Genomic DNA, 17,985 nt, shown 5'->3' with positions numbered 1-17,985 from the left:
CAACTGTTACATCTGTTCTATATTGCCACATACAATGCAGTCACAGTCATTTGAAAAGAGCACATGGTCAGCCATTGTGCAGAATCCATGGAGCTAGATTTAAATAAATATATAATGTAACTAGGCAAGTCAGTTCTTATTTACAATGACAGCCTACCGGGGAGCAGTGGGTTAACTGCCTTGTTCAAGGGAAGAACGACAGATTTTTACCTTGTCAGTTTGGGGATTTGATCCAGCAACCGAACACTCTAACCACTAGGCTACCTGCTGCCCTGAAGTGCCTTGCTTCAGGGTCACAATGGTGGGACATTTTAGCTGGGATCTGACACTAGTAGTCCTTTAGTTACCAATTCAGATCCAACTTGAGATTTGAACCAGCGACCCTCTGGCTACAGGTCCACCTCTCTAATCTCTAAGTTACCTTCTGTTCTCTTCAGGTCGCTTCGGGCTAGTGTTCCACGGGCGCTGGCATGGTGAGGTGGCCATCCGCCTCATCGACATCGAGCGGGACAACGAGGACCAGCTGAAGGCCTTCAAGCGGGAGGTGATGGCCTACCGTAACACCCGACATGAGAACGTAGTCCTCTTCATGGGTGTCTGCATGAGCCCCCCACACCTGGCCATCATCACCAGGTGAGCCCCCTAAGCCCTCACCTGTGTGTGTGTGTGTGTGTGTGTGGTCCTGTTCATGGGTGTCTGCATGAGCCCCCCACACCTGGCCATCATCACCAGGTGAGTCCCCTAAACCCTCACATGTGTGTGTGTGTGTGTGTGTGGTCCTGTTCATGGGTGTCTGCATGAGCCCCCCACACCTGGCCATCATCACCAGGTGAGTCCCCTAAACCCTCACCTGTGTGTGTGTGTGTGTGGTCATGTTCATGGGTGTCTGCATGAGCCCCCCACAGCTGGCCATCTTCACCAGGTGAGTGATGATGTTTGTCATACCTGAGCTCTGTTCCAACATGGATCCCAGCCAACTGACGAACTGACTGTGGTCTTCTAATCGAACTGCATCAGTAAGCATGTCGTTGTGGGTCCTCTTCAAGTACAGGATGGGGAATTGGGTCTGACAACCCTGCCATAATTATACTGGACAGTTTAGGAACAGCAATACATTAAGTAACATCTGTGATGGTTGGTGGTAGTCCCATACCACCAGCTGGTCTCTTAGTGTAGGGAAGCAGCTCAACCCTTTTAACGTCACAGTAACCCCCTCCTTAAATTCCCCTCTCCTGTCTCTGATCCCACAGCGTTAACCTCCTAGAGTGGTGAAGTGGATGCTATCGCCCAATCCTTTTTCTGAACGTTGACATCAAAATCCCTGCAAAGCTATTGTAAAGCAGCGAAGCTGTGTAGAAATAATACAATACTCTTGTGAAGGAGCTTAGCTACATCGTATGAGTGACCCAGTCTTTGTTACCCTGGGGCCTGAGTCAGAGTCTCTCTCTCCAACAAGGGTGATGTTTTTGTAGATTCACTATAGATCATCATACAGCGCTCCATTCCCTTCTGGAGCACTAGTGTGTGACATGGGTGTCTCAATGAAGCCAAAGGCAGTGTCCTGGCTGTGCTGTCTGGCTGGGCTGATTTGAAGTGCACTGGGTTGAGCCAAGCCGGGTGTGTAGTGATTCGCCACAGCCCTTGCGCGTTGTCTAAAGATCTGTGCTTACACAAAGACTGGGCTTTCAGGATGCGCCGTTATAGGTTTAGAGACATGGTATTGTTTGTCATGTAACAGGACACCCCCAAAAATGAACTTGATGATTAATCTCAAGTTGTTTATCTGGCAGGAGATTTCTATTAATAAAATATGAAATATTAGTGGCTAGCTAAGAACAGAAACAGACAATGTTACGGCTAAGAAAATACATGTTTGAAGGCGGAATCCAAATGACCTCACGAGTAGAAGTGTATACCTGGAGGTGAAGCAGTTGTAATCATATTGTAGTTAAATCCCTGTCTAGACGTGACTAAATGTTTTGTAGTGTTCACTTTTAGGGAAATTCCTCTGTGGTGTGGTCCCTTTTTCAACAAAGGAAAGACTCCACAAAGTAACTGGTAAAAGTAACAAAACAACAATAATTCCTTTGATTCCATTTGATTCTCTCCCTCGTTTTCTATTCGTCAGTTAAACTGCTGTGTCATTGTTTCTTCAGAGGAAATTTTGAGGGTAACTAATCAAACCATTCTGAAGCCCCCTCCCCTGTTATGATAACAGCTCAGTGCACAAAGTAGCAGAAATAATGTTTCACAAAAAAACTGAATCTAAAACCAGAGGATGTTATGCTTGACTTTGTATTAGTACCGTGTAAACTTCAAGAATTATGCAGTTGAGTAAATTGAAATGCGGGATGTTATAGAAACAATGCCATTCCTTCCCTTATTGCCCGAGTATCAACCCTGAATTGTCTGCATGACCCAAGATTGCAATAACCCTTTGAGCTAAAGCCTAGGCATTTACTCTGGGAGCTAACACAAGATTTTTGGCTGTCAAGCATAGTTCGGCGAACCACCAACACTCGCAAACAATAGTTCAAAGGACTGCTTTACCTTGTACAAGTCCTGAGTGCTGAGATGAGTGAATGTAATCAAAGTAAATGTCATAGCTAGCTGCATAGAGCTGCTCTTAATATACAGTACCTGCTATAGAGTCGCGCTAGTCTTAATTATTCCACTCAGGCTTATTACCCCGGAGACCAACAGGAAAAACATGTCAAATTGAACCTGAGTGAGGACGAAATTGGCTTATACCAGGCAGGGATGAAAGGTTAGTCAGTGATGCGGACAATTCAGCAAATATTAATATTGATTGTTTGTCTTTGATTCGCCATGAGTGGCTGTGTGTGGATTGATTTGCAAGAGCACCCGCAGCGTGGAATAATCATTAGCCGTTTCCTGGCACTGCAGGTTTCTATCCATAAGGAATAATTACTCTGCTTTTCAAGGCTCTCTAGGCTCTCTGGGTGTTTTTGGTGACTTTATTGGCTTTTGCTCAGCAGAGAGAGCCACGAATACAACTCCATCCGTGTATTACTATCCTGATTGTATTCATCCCGACTGTTGACAACATGCACACACACACTCACACACACACACTTGAAAGCTATGGCAGTAATTTATGTCATCCCTGGATGTTTATCGGTAGCTGAAGTTGTTGGCGGTGCGTCATCAGGTGATATAAGGTCCCTATCCCGTATCACGGAGCCAGAGCCCAGAGAGATGCTAAAAATGTCTCCTGTCACCTTACCTCGTTGTATGAATGAATATGCATGAAGCTCCGGTATCAGTTTGGCCCTCAGGCCATCTGGATGTCACCTAGCTGCGTCAATCCATCACATTCAGGGGGAGGGGAAGGCTTTGTGGTGAGAGGAGGGGGTGAGGGTGGGGTGAGGGGTGAAAGGAGGATAGGAGGAAGGGTTGAGGGGCTTTGGGGTTTTAGAAGGGTTGACGGGGGAGGAGGGGGCCGAGGCTTTGGGGTGATAGAAGGGGTGACGGGGGTAGGGGCTTTGGGATGATAAAGAGGGGAGGAGGGGGAGGTGCTTTGGGGTGATAGAAGGGGGGTGTGGGGGAGGGGCTTTGGCATGATGGAAGGGGGGTGAGGGGGAGGGGCTTTGGGGTGATGGGAGGTGGGAGGCTTTGGGATGTGAGGAGATGTAATGATACTCTCTCTCAATTCAAAGGGCAAACATGTTTGCAGTGCCTAAGCAAGTGACATAGATAATGAATAAAAGTGAAATAAACAATAATAAATAAACAGTTAACATTACACTCACAAAAGCACCAGAGGAAAAGTTTCAGCTGGACTTTCACATTATCAAAGAGATAATGTGAAGAGACTTGAAGAGCCTTTACGACCAGGTCCACCTATACAAGGCAGCAGTGCCCACCTTCGCCCGGACCCTAATGGACATCGCCCTCAAACGCAGCCCCAACACTTCACACAAAAGCAACAGATCAATAGACACCCCGGCCAGACCAGCAAGACACTCTCCCAGACCTGCGGGACCACCCTGTGAGGTTGAATAATGAAGAGGTCTGGTCTGACACGCTCTGGAGAGAGAGAGAGAGAGATAGAGAGAGAGAGAGAGAGAGGGAGAGAGAGAGAGAGAGAGAGAGAGAGAGAGAGGGAGAGAGAGAGAGAGAGAGAGAGAGAGAGCTTATCTTGCTGAGCTATCTCTTTCAGTCCAGCTGAAACTTTTTGGGGTTGCCCTGTGACATTACTGTTAGATGGCAGTCAACACCTGGCTGGGATTCACCAGGAGTGGATAGATGGCAGTCAACACCTGGCTGTGATTCACCAGGAGTGGATAGATGGCAGTCAACACCTGGCTGGGATTCACCAGGAGTGGAGAGATGGCAGTCAACACCTGGCTGGGATTCACCAGGAGTGGATAGATGGCAGTCAACACCTGGCTGTGATTCACCAGGAGTGGATAGATGGCAGTCAACACTTGGCTGGGATTCACCAGGAGTGGATAGATGGCAGTCAACACCTGGCTGTGATTCACCAGGAGTGGATAGATGGCAGTCAACACCTGGCTGTGATTCACCAGGAGTGGATAGATGGCAGTCAACACCTGGCTGTGATTCACCAGGAGTGGATAGATGGCAGTCAACACCTGGCTTTAGTTGTTCTCTGCTCTCATCCATCGCCTGCCCTCTGAGGCCAAACGAGAGGCCTTGGGGATAGATTGCAAACCAGTTATTCCTCCACTACAAAGCCAAATGCTCAGCTTGTGTTATTGGAGATGTAATGTAATGTGTAATATTAAACTAACAACAAAACAGAATGGATATGTCCGTACACTGGAACTGATACCATCATCATTATTGAATATTAAACTAACAACAAAACAGAATGGATATGTCCGTACACTGGAACTGATACCATCATCATTATTGAATATTTATATTATATTCAATTAACAACAATACCCCCCTGGGGAAAAAAAGAAAAAACATATGATTTCATTAAACAATGCTTCTCTTTCTATGAAGATGAATATATTATTATATTCTATACTACTCTACTCTACTCTCCTCTATTCTACTCTACTCTCCTCTACTTTACTCTACTCTATTCTAGTCTACACTACTCTACACTCCTCTATTCTACTCTACTTTACTCTACTCTATTCTACTCTACTCTATTCCACTCTCCTCTACTTTACTCTACTCTATTCTACTCTCCTCTACTTTACTCTACTCTATTCTACTCTACACTACACTACTCTACTCTATTCTACTCTCCTCTACTTTACTCTACTCTATTCTACTCTACTCTACTCTACTCTATTCTACTCTATACTACTCTACTATAATCTACTCTACACTACTCTACTCTACTCTACACTACTCTACACTACTCTACTCTACTCTACTCTATTCTACTCTGCTCTACTATATTCTACTCTACTCTACTATATTCTACTCTACACTACTCTACATTACTCTATTCTACTCTATTCTACTCTACTATATTCTACTCTACACTACTCTACACTACTCTACACTACTCTATTCTACTCTACTCTACTCTACTTTACTATATTCTACACTACTCTACTTTACTATATTCTACTCTAAACTACTCTACTATGTTCTACACTACTCTACTCTATTCTACTCTATTCTACTCTACTCTACTATATTCTACTCTACACTACTCTACTCTACTCTACTATATTCTACTCTACACTACTCTACACAACTCTACACTACTCTACTCTATTCTATTCTACTCTACTCTACTATATTCTACACTACACTACACTACCATATTCTACTCTACACTACGCTATTCTACTCTATTCTACTCTACTATATTCTACTCTACACTACTCTACTCTACACTACTCTACTCTAGTTTACTCTATTCTACACTACTCTACACTACTCTACACTACTCAACTCTATTCTACTCTACTCTACTTTACTATATTCTACACTACTCTACTATATTCTACTCTAAACTACTCTACTATGTTATATTCTACTCTCCTCTACTTTACTCTACTCTATTCTACTATATTCTACTCTACTATATTCTACTCTATTCTACTCTACACTACTCTACTATGTTCTACTCTACACTACTCTACTCTACTATATTCTACTCTACACCACTCAAATCTATTCTACTATACTATACTATATTCTACACTACTCTATTCTACTCTACACTACTCCACATGACACTACTCTACACTACTCTACTATACACCACATTACACTACTTTACACTACACTACTCTACTTTAATCTATTATTTTCTACTCTAACATACCTTACTCTATTATAATCTACTGTATTCTAATGTATGATGTGTTGTTAAGTTGTAATGTCTCTCTCTCAGCTTGTGTAAGGGAAGGACCCTGTATTCGGTGGTGAGGGATGCCAAAGTTATCCTGGATGTCAACAAGACCAGACAGATCGCCCAGGAGATGGTTAAGGTACTGTAATGTTTTTAAGACTCATTACACATTACCTTAACAACATAATCAATGTGTTGGAGACTGCCTGGATGATTCAATCAATAAATTTATTCTACAACAATATTGGTCACAAAATATGACTCAGTCTAGAATCGCAATGAGTTATGTTTGTGTTGTTTTCAGGGAATGGGCTATCTTCACGCCAAGGGGATCCTACACAAGGACATGAAGTCCAAGAATGTTTTCTATGACAACGGCAAAGTGGTCATCACCGACTTCGGACTCTTCACCATATCTGGGGTTCTGCAAGCCGGCAGGTTAGTACTTACTGTTGTACTTTACATTCAAGTTCAGTAGAGTGCAGTACAGTACAGTAGATGTGCTGGGATAAGATACATAGATACATCTGTTAAAAAAAGCATAAGTAGGAATACAAAATGAAACCAAATAGAAAGGAGTGTGTCATTATAACCCCGCCTGCTGTGGTAGTTACTTTACTGCAGTGATGATTATACTCTTAGTGGTTCAAACGTCTGTATTATCTAGAAAATTATATGGATCGGTGCTAATCTCTATTTAATTTGTCTCCCTGAGAGTGATTAAAGTCTATCTCTGCTTTCTTCTGCTGCTATGCTGAAATGACTGCTCCCTGAAATGACTGCTCCCTGAAATGACTGCTTCATGAAATGACTGCTCCCTGAAATGACTGCTTCATGAAATGACTGCTTCCTGAAATGACTGCTTCATGAAATGACTGATTCCTGAAATGACTGCTCCCTGAAATGACTGCTTCATGAAATGACTGCTCCCTGAAATGACTGCTTCCTGAAATGACTGCTCCCTGAAATGACTGCTTCCTGAAATGACTGCTCCCTGAAATGACTGCTCCCTGAAATGACTGCTCCCCGAAATGACTGCTCCCCGAAATGACTGCTCCCTGAAATGACTGCTCCCCGAAATGACTGCTCCCCGAAATGACTGCTCCCTGAAATGACTGCTCCCCGAAATGACTGCTCCCCGAAATGACTGCTCCCCGAAATGACTGCTCCCTGAAATGCCAGCAGCCACAAGTTTCACACAGCAAAGCATCTTAATAAATCTTATGTCAATACTTATATATGGAGCAGCTTTACAGGCGTTAGCAACATGTTCAAAGGAAGTGTGTGTGTGTTTTTCTTTCTTTCAAAAAGTACGTTTTCTTTGTCTCTTTAGATTTTGATTGACATATATGGTGAGACGGCACCAACTGCTATAATTGACTGGTGATTAGGTTTGTCATGATGGATGTATTTCCATTTAATTGGCCACATCAATTAAAAATCTCCAGTAGGTATGAGATGTGTTCCTGCTATTGACTGTGAGACGATTACACGTGCTATGTACTACTAATTATTAGAATCAGCCGGCTTCCCAACGAGAGATATTGCATAGTGTGTTTTCAACAAGTTTGTACAACATAGTTGAAACGTGATGTTGCGTAGGAGTGCATTTCAACACCATGGATGGAAGAGGGTAGGAAAAGTGTATGAGATGAGTCACTGTTTATGTCAAATGAAGATGGATGGTTTTATATTGGCATTCTTAACACTCATTAAAACCTACAGCCTCTTCTAAATAAATGCTGAAGTGTTACTGTAGACAGATATGCAATCCTGTAACATGATGCAACATGCACCTAGATCTTATACAGCCTTGTCCAGTCTATCGTTAGTTTCCAGTATAGCCAACTGCCATTTAGGTTTGCTCTGGAATCAATACTTTGTATAGTACTATAGTCTTTTACTCAACCTGGTCTCAGAGCATTTCATATTCTTCTGTACGTAAATCTGAGACCCCCCATTTAGTATGATATGTTTTACGTTTTTTTATGGCAATTATTGATTTGTGGATGTCCATCACTCATTTTGTGTGATATGCTACGAATTACAATTCAAATGATATGTTACAAATTTGCAAAACATATGATATGTTACAAATTCTAGCTAGGTGACTAGGCAGCTAACGTTAGCTGGCTAGTTAACGTTTGCTAGGCTAGAAGTTGGGGTTAGGGTTAAGTTTAGGTTAAAGGGTTAGGGGAAGGGGAAGGATTAGCTAAAAAGGTTAAGTTTAGGGGAACGGTTAGCTAACAAATTGCTAAAAAGTGGTAAGTAGTTGAAAAGTTGCCAATTAGCTAAAATGCTAAAGTTGTCCGTGATAAGATTCAAACTCACAACCTTTAGGTTGCTAGATGTTTTCATAATACACCAACCCACCCTACTCTTGTTTTTTGACTTAAGTAACCATCTGTCTAATGTAACCATACCAAACGTAACATACGGTATCATACTAATTTGAGTGTCCCGGATGTACATTTACTATGTTACGTCTAGTTAATGAGACCAGGCTGGTTGACTAGACAGAAGCAGGAGCAAAACAGAATGTGTGTATGGACACAACATCTAAAGATTCTAACAGATCAAAGAATATGTGATTCACTCTGATCATTGTGTTAGGATTGTTTTAAGGGACTGTTGTTACTGCAATGCCGAACAGAGAAAACCTGGAAAGGTTTTTCTTTTGTATTTCCTGTTGTGCTATTTGACTTGCAGTGTACAAAAGTCTCTATGAACATTACTGTGCACCAATGCTCACAATGGCCACACTAAGGCTTACTGTTTGTCAGGTTATCATTTGATGTTTTTGGCATCTCTCTGGACGATGAAGAAAGCCCCCCCAAAATTATTGGGAAAATCATCTAAATATGTTTTTGATGCTGTTTTTGAGAGGTCCCATCCTCCACCTGACTCCTGATTAAACCCTCATAGACGTCTGGTCTTGTCGTCAATACCCAGAAGCCTCTATTTCAAAGTTGAACATCTAAATTAATTTCTGGGAACAAATAGCTAGGTGTGAGATGGTTAATCTAACGTCAGTAGGTGTGACTTGTTTATGTTGTTGTTTATTTTCATTGGCAGGCAAGACAGCTTGCTAATAAACAGGTCTGACGGAATGACAAGACAAACATTTACCTACCGCCCCTCACTCTCAGCAGGAACGTTATGTTGTGGTGGCGGCAGGAGTGTGTGTGTCATACAAACAGGAGTGTTTCTAATTTTTACCAGGAAATGTTTGACAACCGTTCATGTAGTGTCACCCTGCCAAACACACATGAGGATATGTAGATGTCTGAAATGTCAACAATACTGGGCCTCTGCTAACTGGCGGTTGAATAATCAGCCTGTTGTTTTCATTGAACTAGGCAAGTCACTTAAGAACAAATTCTTATTTACAATGACTGCCTAGGAACAGTGGGTTAACTGCCTTGTTCAGTGGCAGAACGACAGACCAAACCTTTCGGGTTACTGACTCAGTACTCTAACCACTAGGCTACCTTCCGCCCCTGGTTATCTCTTTTTTTTTTGTAGGAAAACTTTCTCACCTACGAAAGCCAACCCTCTGAATGATGAATTATCATTATCACCAAGAGAAAACAAACAACGCCCTGCATATTTATCTTCATCATTAAATAAGAACTACAGTGGGTAGCTAAATGAAACCATCAGTTTCATGACTCAATGTGTTGTTGTGTGCATCATGATGAAAACTGATGAATGAGTGGGCAGATAGCAGACCCTTTGGATGGATATACCCACAGTAGTGCAATGCAGTGCTGTGTATTATTGCAGCGCTGCCAGTGTCCCTGTCTATTTGACTGAGTCAGTGAGCGCTCAGGATGCATTTTGAAGTAGTTGAGAATGTCAGAAGGGTTGTGGTCGATTTGATTTGATTTATTAGGATCCCCAGTGGTCGACATCAGTGGTGGCAGCTAGTCTTACTAGGGTTCAACACATAACGGAAAATATATTACAGACAAAAGACTTTACAATTTACATACATGAACATGTAGTGTGTTTGTGTGTGCCTCTATCAGTTCCACGTACATGTCAGTACATACACACAACAAGTAGGTGACATGGGGGAGAGGCGTTGTGTCATGAAGTGTTGCTTTATTTGTTTTTTTGAAAGCAGGTTTGCTGTTTACTTGCGCTATATGAGATTGAAGGGAGTTTCATGCACTCATGGCTTTGTATAATACTGTACATTTCCTTTCATTTGTTCTAAACCTGGGGACTGTGAAAAAAAACCTAGTGGCATGTCTGGTGGGGTAAATGTGTGTGTCAGTGCTCCGTCCTATGCAAACAATTTGGAATTTCCAACACATTAATGTTTCTTATTAAAACAAGAAGTGATGCAGTCAGTCTTTCCTCAACTCTTAGCCAAGAGAGACTGGAATGCATAGTATTAATATTAGCCCTCTGTTCTGGGCCAGCTGCAGCTTAACTAGGTCTTTCTTTGCAGCACTTGACCATATGACTGGACAATAATCACGATAAGATAACACTAGAGCCTGCATGACTTGTTGTGTGAAGTGTGGTGTCAAAAAAGCAGGCAGGATCACTGGACAGGATTGCACTGGATAGTAGCAGTTCCAGCAACTGATGCCAACCGAGTCGCGGGATCCAAACTCAAAAGGTAGCTAGCTAGCTAGTAACCAAACCTTTTCAATTGACTTTCTATCAGGTATCAAGGTAAGACCCAGATGCAGACCGTGTCGAAGTAACAATGTTTATTACAGCCACAGGGGCAAAGGTACAGGACGGCAGGCAGGGTCAGAGGCAGGGGAAGGCAGAGTGGTCAGGTGGGCACGTACAGGGTCAGGACAGGCAAGGGTCAAAAAGAGAGACTGGGGAAAAGCAGGTGCTGATACAAAAACGCTGGTTGACTTGACAAACAAGACGAACTGGCAACAGACAAACAGAGAACACAGGTATAAATACACAGGGGATCATAGGGAAGATGGGCGACACCTGGAGGGGGGTGGAGACCATCACAAAGACAGGTGAAACAGATCAGGGTGTGACACTTTCAGAACTTTCCAAAACAACAAACCGAGAGAGAGAGAGAGAGAGAGAGAGAGAGAGAGAGAGAGAGAGAAGAGAGAGAGAGAATGAATGAAAGAGAGAGAGAAAAATAAAGAGAATGAGAGAGAGGGGGAGAGAGAAGGGAGAATGAGAGAAAGATAGTAGAATGAGAGTGATAGAGAGATAAGAGAGAGATGGAAGAATGAGAGAGATGGAGAGATAAGAGAGAGAGAGAGATGGGAGAATGAGAGTGATAGAGAGATAAGAGAGAGATGGAAGAATGAGAGAGATAAGAGAGAGAGAGAGATGGGAGAATGAGAGTGATAGAGAGATAAGAGAGAGATGGAAGAATGAGAGAGATGGAGAGATAAGAGAGAGAGAGAGATGGGAGAATGAGAGAGATACGAGAGATGAGAGAGAGAGAGAGAGATGGGAGAGAAAGAGAGAGAGAGAGACAGATGGGAAAGATAAAGAGAGAGAGATAAAGAGAGATGGTATGAACATGATGGAGAGAGAGAGATCAGGATTTAGACTTTCTAATGGGGTGTGATGTCATCCAGAAAGATGTCTCAGGGTGCGTTTGGGGTGTGATGTCACCCAGCAGGATATCTCAGGGTGCGTTTGGGGTGTGATGTCATCCAGCAGGATGTCTCAGGGTGCGTTTGGGGTGTGATGTCATCCAGCAGGATGTCTCAGGGTGCGTTTGGGGTGTGATGTCATCCAGCAGGATGTCTCAGGGTGCGTTTGGGGTGTGATGTCACCCAGCAGGATGCCTCAGGGTGCGTTTGGGGTGTGATGTCATCCAGCAGGATGTCTCAGGGTGCGTTTGGGGTGTGATGTCATCCAGCAGGATGTCTCACCGTGCGTTTGGGGTGTGATGTCATCCAGCAGGATGTCTCACCGTGCGTTTGGGGTGTGATGTCATCCAGCAGGATGTCTCACCGTGCATTTGTGTAGATGGGAAAGAAAAGGACAGATTCACCCGTGACACAAAACAACGCTTTCCAGTTGTTTTAGATGTCTTCTGGTGTGTGTATGAACTACTGGAAGTATGAATTATGAGTTTCAATTAAACAATAATACTGTATTTACACAAAAGTAGTAGAAATGTATAAACCCATACTGCTTTATCTGTATAGGGATGATATTAATTCATTCTGAACAATTAGAACAAAAAAATGGTGGCCATTAACTTTGAGAAAACTTTGAATGACCTCACACCGTTCCGCATTCAGACTGTTGTTGACCTGTCTCTATTCTGCAGCCGTAGAGAGGACAAGCTGAGGATCCCCAGTGGATGGTTGTGTCACCTGGCCCCTGAAATAGTCTCTCAGCTCTCCCCGGAAACAGAGGAGGACAAGCTGCCTTTCTCCAAACAGTCAGACGTCTTTGCTTTCGGGTGAGTACCGCTACGTTGCAAATGGTACCCTATTCCATATGTAGTGTGCTACTCTCGACCAGGGCCCGTATCTCTCTGGTTAAATGTAGTGCACTATTAGGGAATAGGATGCCATTTGGAATACACGACGTGTCCCTTGCCTCTTCTCTTTTGTTGTGAGGAGTTGTTCAGAAGCCTCTTCACTCTCTGTCTAGTTTTCATTGGATTTTCAAGCCCGATTGTATTGACTTGAATGAAATTGGATAAACTTTATCCCACTAGGGGAAATTGGGTTTGTCACTAGCAAGACAAATACTATAATAATTTATTTTATTTTTTTGTTATCCCTCTGAACCATTTACCATCTCTTTCCATCTTCCGTCTTAGCCATCTTCCTTCTCATCCATCTTCCTTCTCATCCATCTTCCTTCTCATCCATCTTGCCTCTCATCCATGTTTGGAATGGTTATAATAAAATGGTCATAATAGCTAGAATGGCTATAATAACCGAAAGCCAAGAGTTTTCCAGTCTACCTGACCTAACCAAGAAAAACTCTAGTACCATAGATATAACACTGACCCTAGTTATAACGCTGTCTCTAGTTATAATACTAGTTATAACACTCAACCTAGTTATACCACTGACCCCAGTTCTAACACTTGTTATAACACTGACCCTAGTTATTACACTAGTTATAACACTGACCCTAGTTATAACGCTGACCCTAGTTAACACTAGTTATAACTCTGACTCTAGTTATAACACTGACCCTAGTTATAACAACAGTTACAACACTGACCCTAGGTATAACAATAGTTATAACACTCACCCTAGTTATAACACTGACCCCAGTTATAACACTGACCCTAGTTGTAACACTAACCCTAGTTAACACTAGTTATAACACTGACCCCAGTTATAACACTGTCTCTAGTTATAATACTAGTTATAACACTCAACCTAGTTATACCACTGACCCCAGTTATAACACTAGTTATAACACTGACCCTATTTAACACTAGTTATAACCCTGACCCTAGTTATAACACTGGCCCTAGTTAACACTAGTTATAACACTGACCCTATTTATAACACTAATTATAACACTGGCCCTAGTTGTAACACTGACCCTAGTTAACACTAGTTATAACACTGACCCCAGTTATAACACTGTCTCTAGTTATAACACTGACCCTAGTTATTACACTAGTTATAACACTGACCCTAGTTGTAAAACTAGTTATAACACTGACCCTAGTTATTACACTAGTTATAACACTGGCCTTAGTTGTAACACTGACCCTAGTTAACACTAGTTATAACACTGACCCTAGTTATTACACTAGTTATAACACTGACCCTAGTTGTAAAACTAGTTATAACACTGACCCTAGTTATTACACTAGTTATAACACTGACCCTAGTTGTAAAACTAGTTATAACACTGACCCTAGTTATAACACTAGTTATAACACTGGCCCTAGTTGTAACACTGACCCTAGTTAACACTAGTTATAACACTGACCCCAGTTATAACACTAGTTATAACACTGATCCTAGTTATTACACTAGTTATAACACTGACCCTAGTTTTAAAACTAGTTATAACATTGACCCTAGTTATTACACTAGTTATAACACTGACCCTAGTTGTAAAACTAGTTATAACACTGACCCTAGTTATTACACTAGTTATAACACTGATCCTAGTTATAATTAAGTGATAATGCCCTCGAAGCTGGTGTTTGGAGGATGTATTGGCACGGATGTATTTTGGCTCGAGACTGTCTTGAGCCGGCGAACCTTGCCAATATATCCTCCAAACACCGGCTTCGAGGGCATTATTACTTCATACAACGGGATACCAACATATTCAAATAATGATTCATATATTTTAATTAAAAACATTATTTTGATAAATTTATTTATACTATTTCATCCTTCCACAAGATATAGTCCGGACACAAATCTAGGGTTGCTACCCAAGCCGGCTGGTCGTTCGTTCTATCGGTTCGGTTGCCAGAGACGCAACCCAGTTGTTCAGTCTTTTTGTTTTGTATCTATGGACCCAGTCATTCGTTCTAAATGTTCCATTGCCATACTGGCTGGCAATGTTCTTATCCATTGCTTGCTAGCTAGCCAACTACGGCTAACTTACAGTCACATCAAACTTTGTAGTCTGAATAACAACAAAGTAGCTGCATTTGCATTTGTTTTCTAGTGACATTTATTTAGATACATCCCATAATGAGCTAATGATGCATGATTTCACCTGGCACAGAACATGTGCTCTCACGTCAGGACACTGTTGTTCAGAGGAGCTAGCCAACAACACAGATAAAACAATTACTTCAAACTGAAGCTAGAAAGACTGCAAACTAGCTGCACTGTTTTCTATTGACATTGCTTTGTATATATCCATAAAAATTATACTGATTCATGATAGCGACTTGCTGAGAAAAGCTGCTTGCTGCATCCGACTCCCAACCCCTGCACGTTCATTACTATAGGACAGCTGGAGATAGAATTTCAATAGCCTACTGAAACAATGTGGCAAGGTTTATTCAAAATCTCTGCTATTTAAAACCAATTGCTAGTCTAAAAGAAATGGGAGATAATGTTTGGAGTCTTTTTACAGTGGAGATCAAGTTTTATAAATTGTCTGGCTGGGCTATAACACTGACCCTAGTTATAACACAAGTTTTATAAATTGTCTGGCTGGGCTATAACACTGACCCTAGTTATAACACAAGTTTTATAAATTGTCTGGCTGGGCTATAACACTGACCCTAGTTATAACACACGTTTTAACATTCCATGCTCTGCCATTCCTTGCCTTCTCTTTTTTATCTTCTGTGATCGTCACAGACCCCTTTGCGTGGGCGGACCCTGCACTGTTGACTCCTAACACAATTGCATTTTCAGATGTCCTCCCATATGGAGGGCCTGTCACTGGATCAGTCTGAGGGGAAGGGACGCAGTGCTCACATACACGCTCACATACACACTGGATGGGCCCCATATGGCACGCTATTCCCTATATAGTGCACTACTTTTAACCAGAGCCCTGTGGGAATAGGGTGTCATTTGGGACGCAGACGGTGTCCATCTGGCCTGTTGGTGCCTTAGTGTTATCTAGAGGTGACCCCTAGAGCTGTTGTACATATTCAGCAATTCTCCATGTGTTTTTTTTCTCTATCTTGGCCAAATGCTATTTTTATGCTACTCATCCCTGGTTGTTGACATGACAGTGGAGAAAATGGCTGCTCATAATGCAAAGAGAGGATAGTGTGACGATGTTGATGAAGTATGCTGTATTAAATGGACCTAACAGGTTTGATGTAAAGTTAGTTCCTCAGCAGCAACCTTGTGGTCTGTCAAACTCATTGTCGGAGCGTCTATAGCTTTTCAATGTATTCCGGCAAGCACAACAGACATACAGCATAGAGATGCAGGTTTAGGTATTACACCTGGTTTGATACCCCTTGTGTGTGGACGTCTGTTGTTGTATTTTGTCATAATCTCACCGTAATAGGAAAATATTACATACACACATCCAATCTCCCTGAGCAGGTGCTCAATAGGAAAACAAATCGATTAATTGTGAAACGTGACACTGCACAGTGAAATCTATGCTGCCGTGTCATTGATGGTATCATAATGTTACATTTCTAAACCATGGGATATTTCACACATCTGCCCCCCCCCCCCCCCCCCCCCAACTGATTCCCCCCTGTGCTGTGTCTGTCTGCAGCACTATCTGGTACGAGTTGCATGCACGTGAGTGGCCTTATAAGAACCAGCCAGCAGAAGTTATCATCTGGCAGGCGGGCAGCGGAATGAAACCCAATCTCACACAGATCGGTATGGGCAAAGAGATATCGGTGAGTGTTGCCCATTTACAGCAAACTGTGCCACACCTACTGACTAGTTTTCATTGAAGCTTTATTAAACCAGGCAAGTCAGTTAAGAAAATATTTCTTATTTCATTGACGGCCTACACCGGACAACGCTGGGCCAATTGTGCGTCGCCCAATGGGACTCCAGGGACTGTAGTGACACCTCTTCATTTCTTATTAATTTTTAAAATCCTTTATTTAACTAGGCAAGTCAGTTAAGAACAAATTCTTATTTACAATGACAGTCTTGCACTTGCAAGGCCTCTCTTGCACTGAGATGCATTGCCTTAGACCGCTGCGCCACTCGGGAGCAGGTAGAAGTTGCTCACTAGTTGTAGGTGAACATATAACAAGTCCATGGGTAAAGATACTGTATATTCCTGAGTAGGGTTCTTCATAGTGTTCAGAATGAGCATCCTCATACATATCAATTTACAGGTGTTCAGAATGAGAATCCTCATACATATCAATTTACAGGTGTTCAGAATGAGCATCCTCATACATACCAATTTACATGTGTTCAGAATGACCATCTCATACATATCAATTTACAGGTGTTCAGAATGAGCATCCTCATACATGGAATGAGACTAAATCCTGTACACCTGTCTGGGATGTTTTTTGTTGTTTTTTGTCCTGTCCTCAATTGGCTGTTTGTTATTTGTGTTTTCTGAACCACTTCACCAAATAATATCTCTCACAGGGAAAAATACTGTTATTTGATTTCGGTGGAATTCGTCCATTTGTACAGTTCTCCACACAGGTCTCTTTCTCTCCTGTTTGTCCTGTGTGTGCCTGGCTCTCTAAACGGGGTCTGTTCTGGATCTCCCTCCCTAGGACATCCTGCTCTTCTGCTGGGCGTTCGAGCAAGAGGAGAGGCCCAGTTTCTCCAAGCTGGTGGATCTGCTGGAAAAGTTGCCAAAACGGAACCGCCGCCTTTCCCACCCAGGGCACTTCTGGAAGTCAGCTGAGTATGTCAAATGAGACTAAAAAACAACAAAGTAAACTTGCCTAGACTATGTATCCTCATGGTGTGTGTGTGTGTGTGTGTGTGTGTGTGTGTGTGTGTGCGTTTGTGTGTGCGTGCGTGTGTGTGTGTGTGTAGGTGCAGTTGACCGTGACCCTCTGAGCCTAGACTTCTCAACGTCCTCTGAACTCATATTTTGGGTTTATTGTTTAATCACATGGAAGATGTGTTTTATTTCATTACTCAAATGACCTGTTCAGTTTGTTGGTTAGTTTCTTTATTCTGGAATGTCTTTTTGTCAATGTCACTTGTTTTAATGAGAGTTTTTTTTGTGTCATGTCTCACTTCATTGTGTACGGAAAATGCATCAGAATGAACTAGTTTTTAGAATGAATGTAATTATGT

General features: G+C 42.3%; 1 protein-coding gene across 1 annotated transcript in view; it reads left to right on the top strand.

Annotated features, from left to right (window-relative positions):
* The window catches only part of LOC139390058 (kinase suppressor of Ras 2-like), a 113,561-nt gene extending 95,964 nt beyond the window's left edge, over positions 1–17,597 (top strand). The window contains exons 17-22 of the mRNA XM_071137172.1: positions 438–633; positions 6,356–6,452; positions 6,618–6,751; positions 12,600–12,734; positions 16,469–16,598; positions 17,451–17,597. Of these exons, the coding sequence (XP_070993273.1) occupies positions 438–633; positions 6,356–6,452; positions 6,618–6,751; positions 12,600–12,734; positions 16,469–16,598; positions 17,451–17,597 (839 nt within the window). The remainder of the gene's footprint in view (positions 1–437; positions 634–6,355; positions 6,453–6,617; positions 6,752–12,599; positions 12,735–16,468; positions 16,599–17,450) is intronic.
* The last annotated feature ends 388 nt before the right edge of the window (positions 17,598–17,985 follow it).

Source organism: Oncorhynchus clarkii, chromosome 30, assembly GCF_045791955.1.
Source record: "Oncorhynchus clarkii lewisi isolate Uvic-CL-2024 chromosome 30, UVic_Ocla_1.0, whole genome shotgun sequence".
Classification (NCBI taxonomy): domain Eukaryota; kingdom Metazoa; phylum Chordata; class Actinopteri; order Salmoniformes; family Salmonidae; genus Oncorhynchus; species Oncorhynchus clarkii.
The sequence above is the reverse complement of the archived record's forward strand: the minus strand, read 5'-3'. Positions and strand labels throughout refer to the sequence as shown.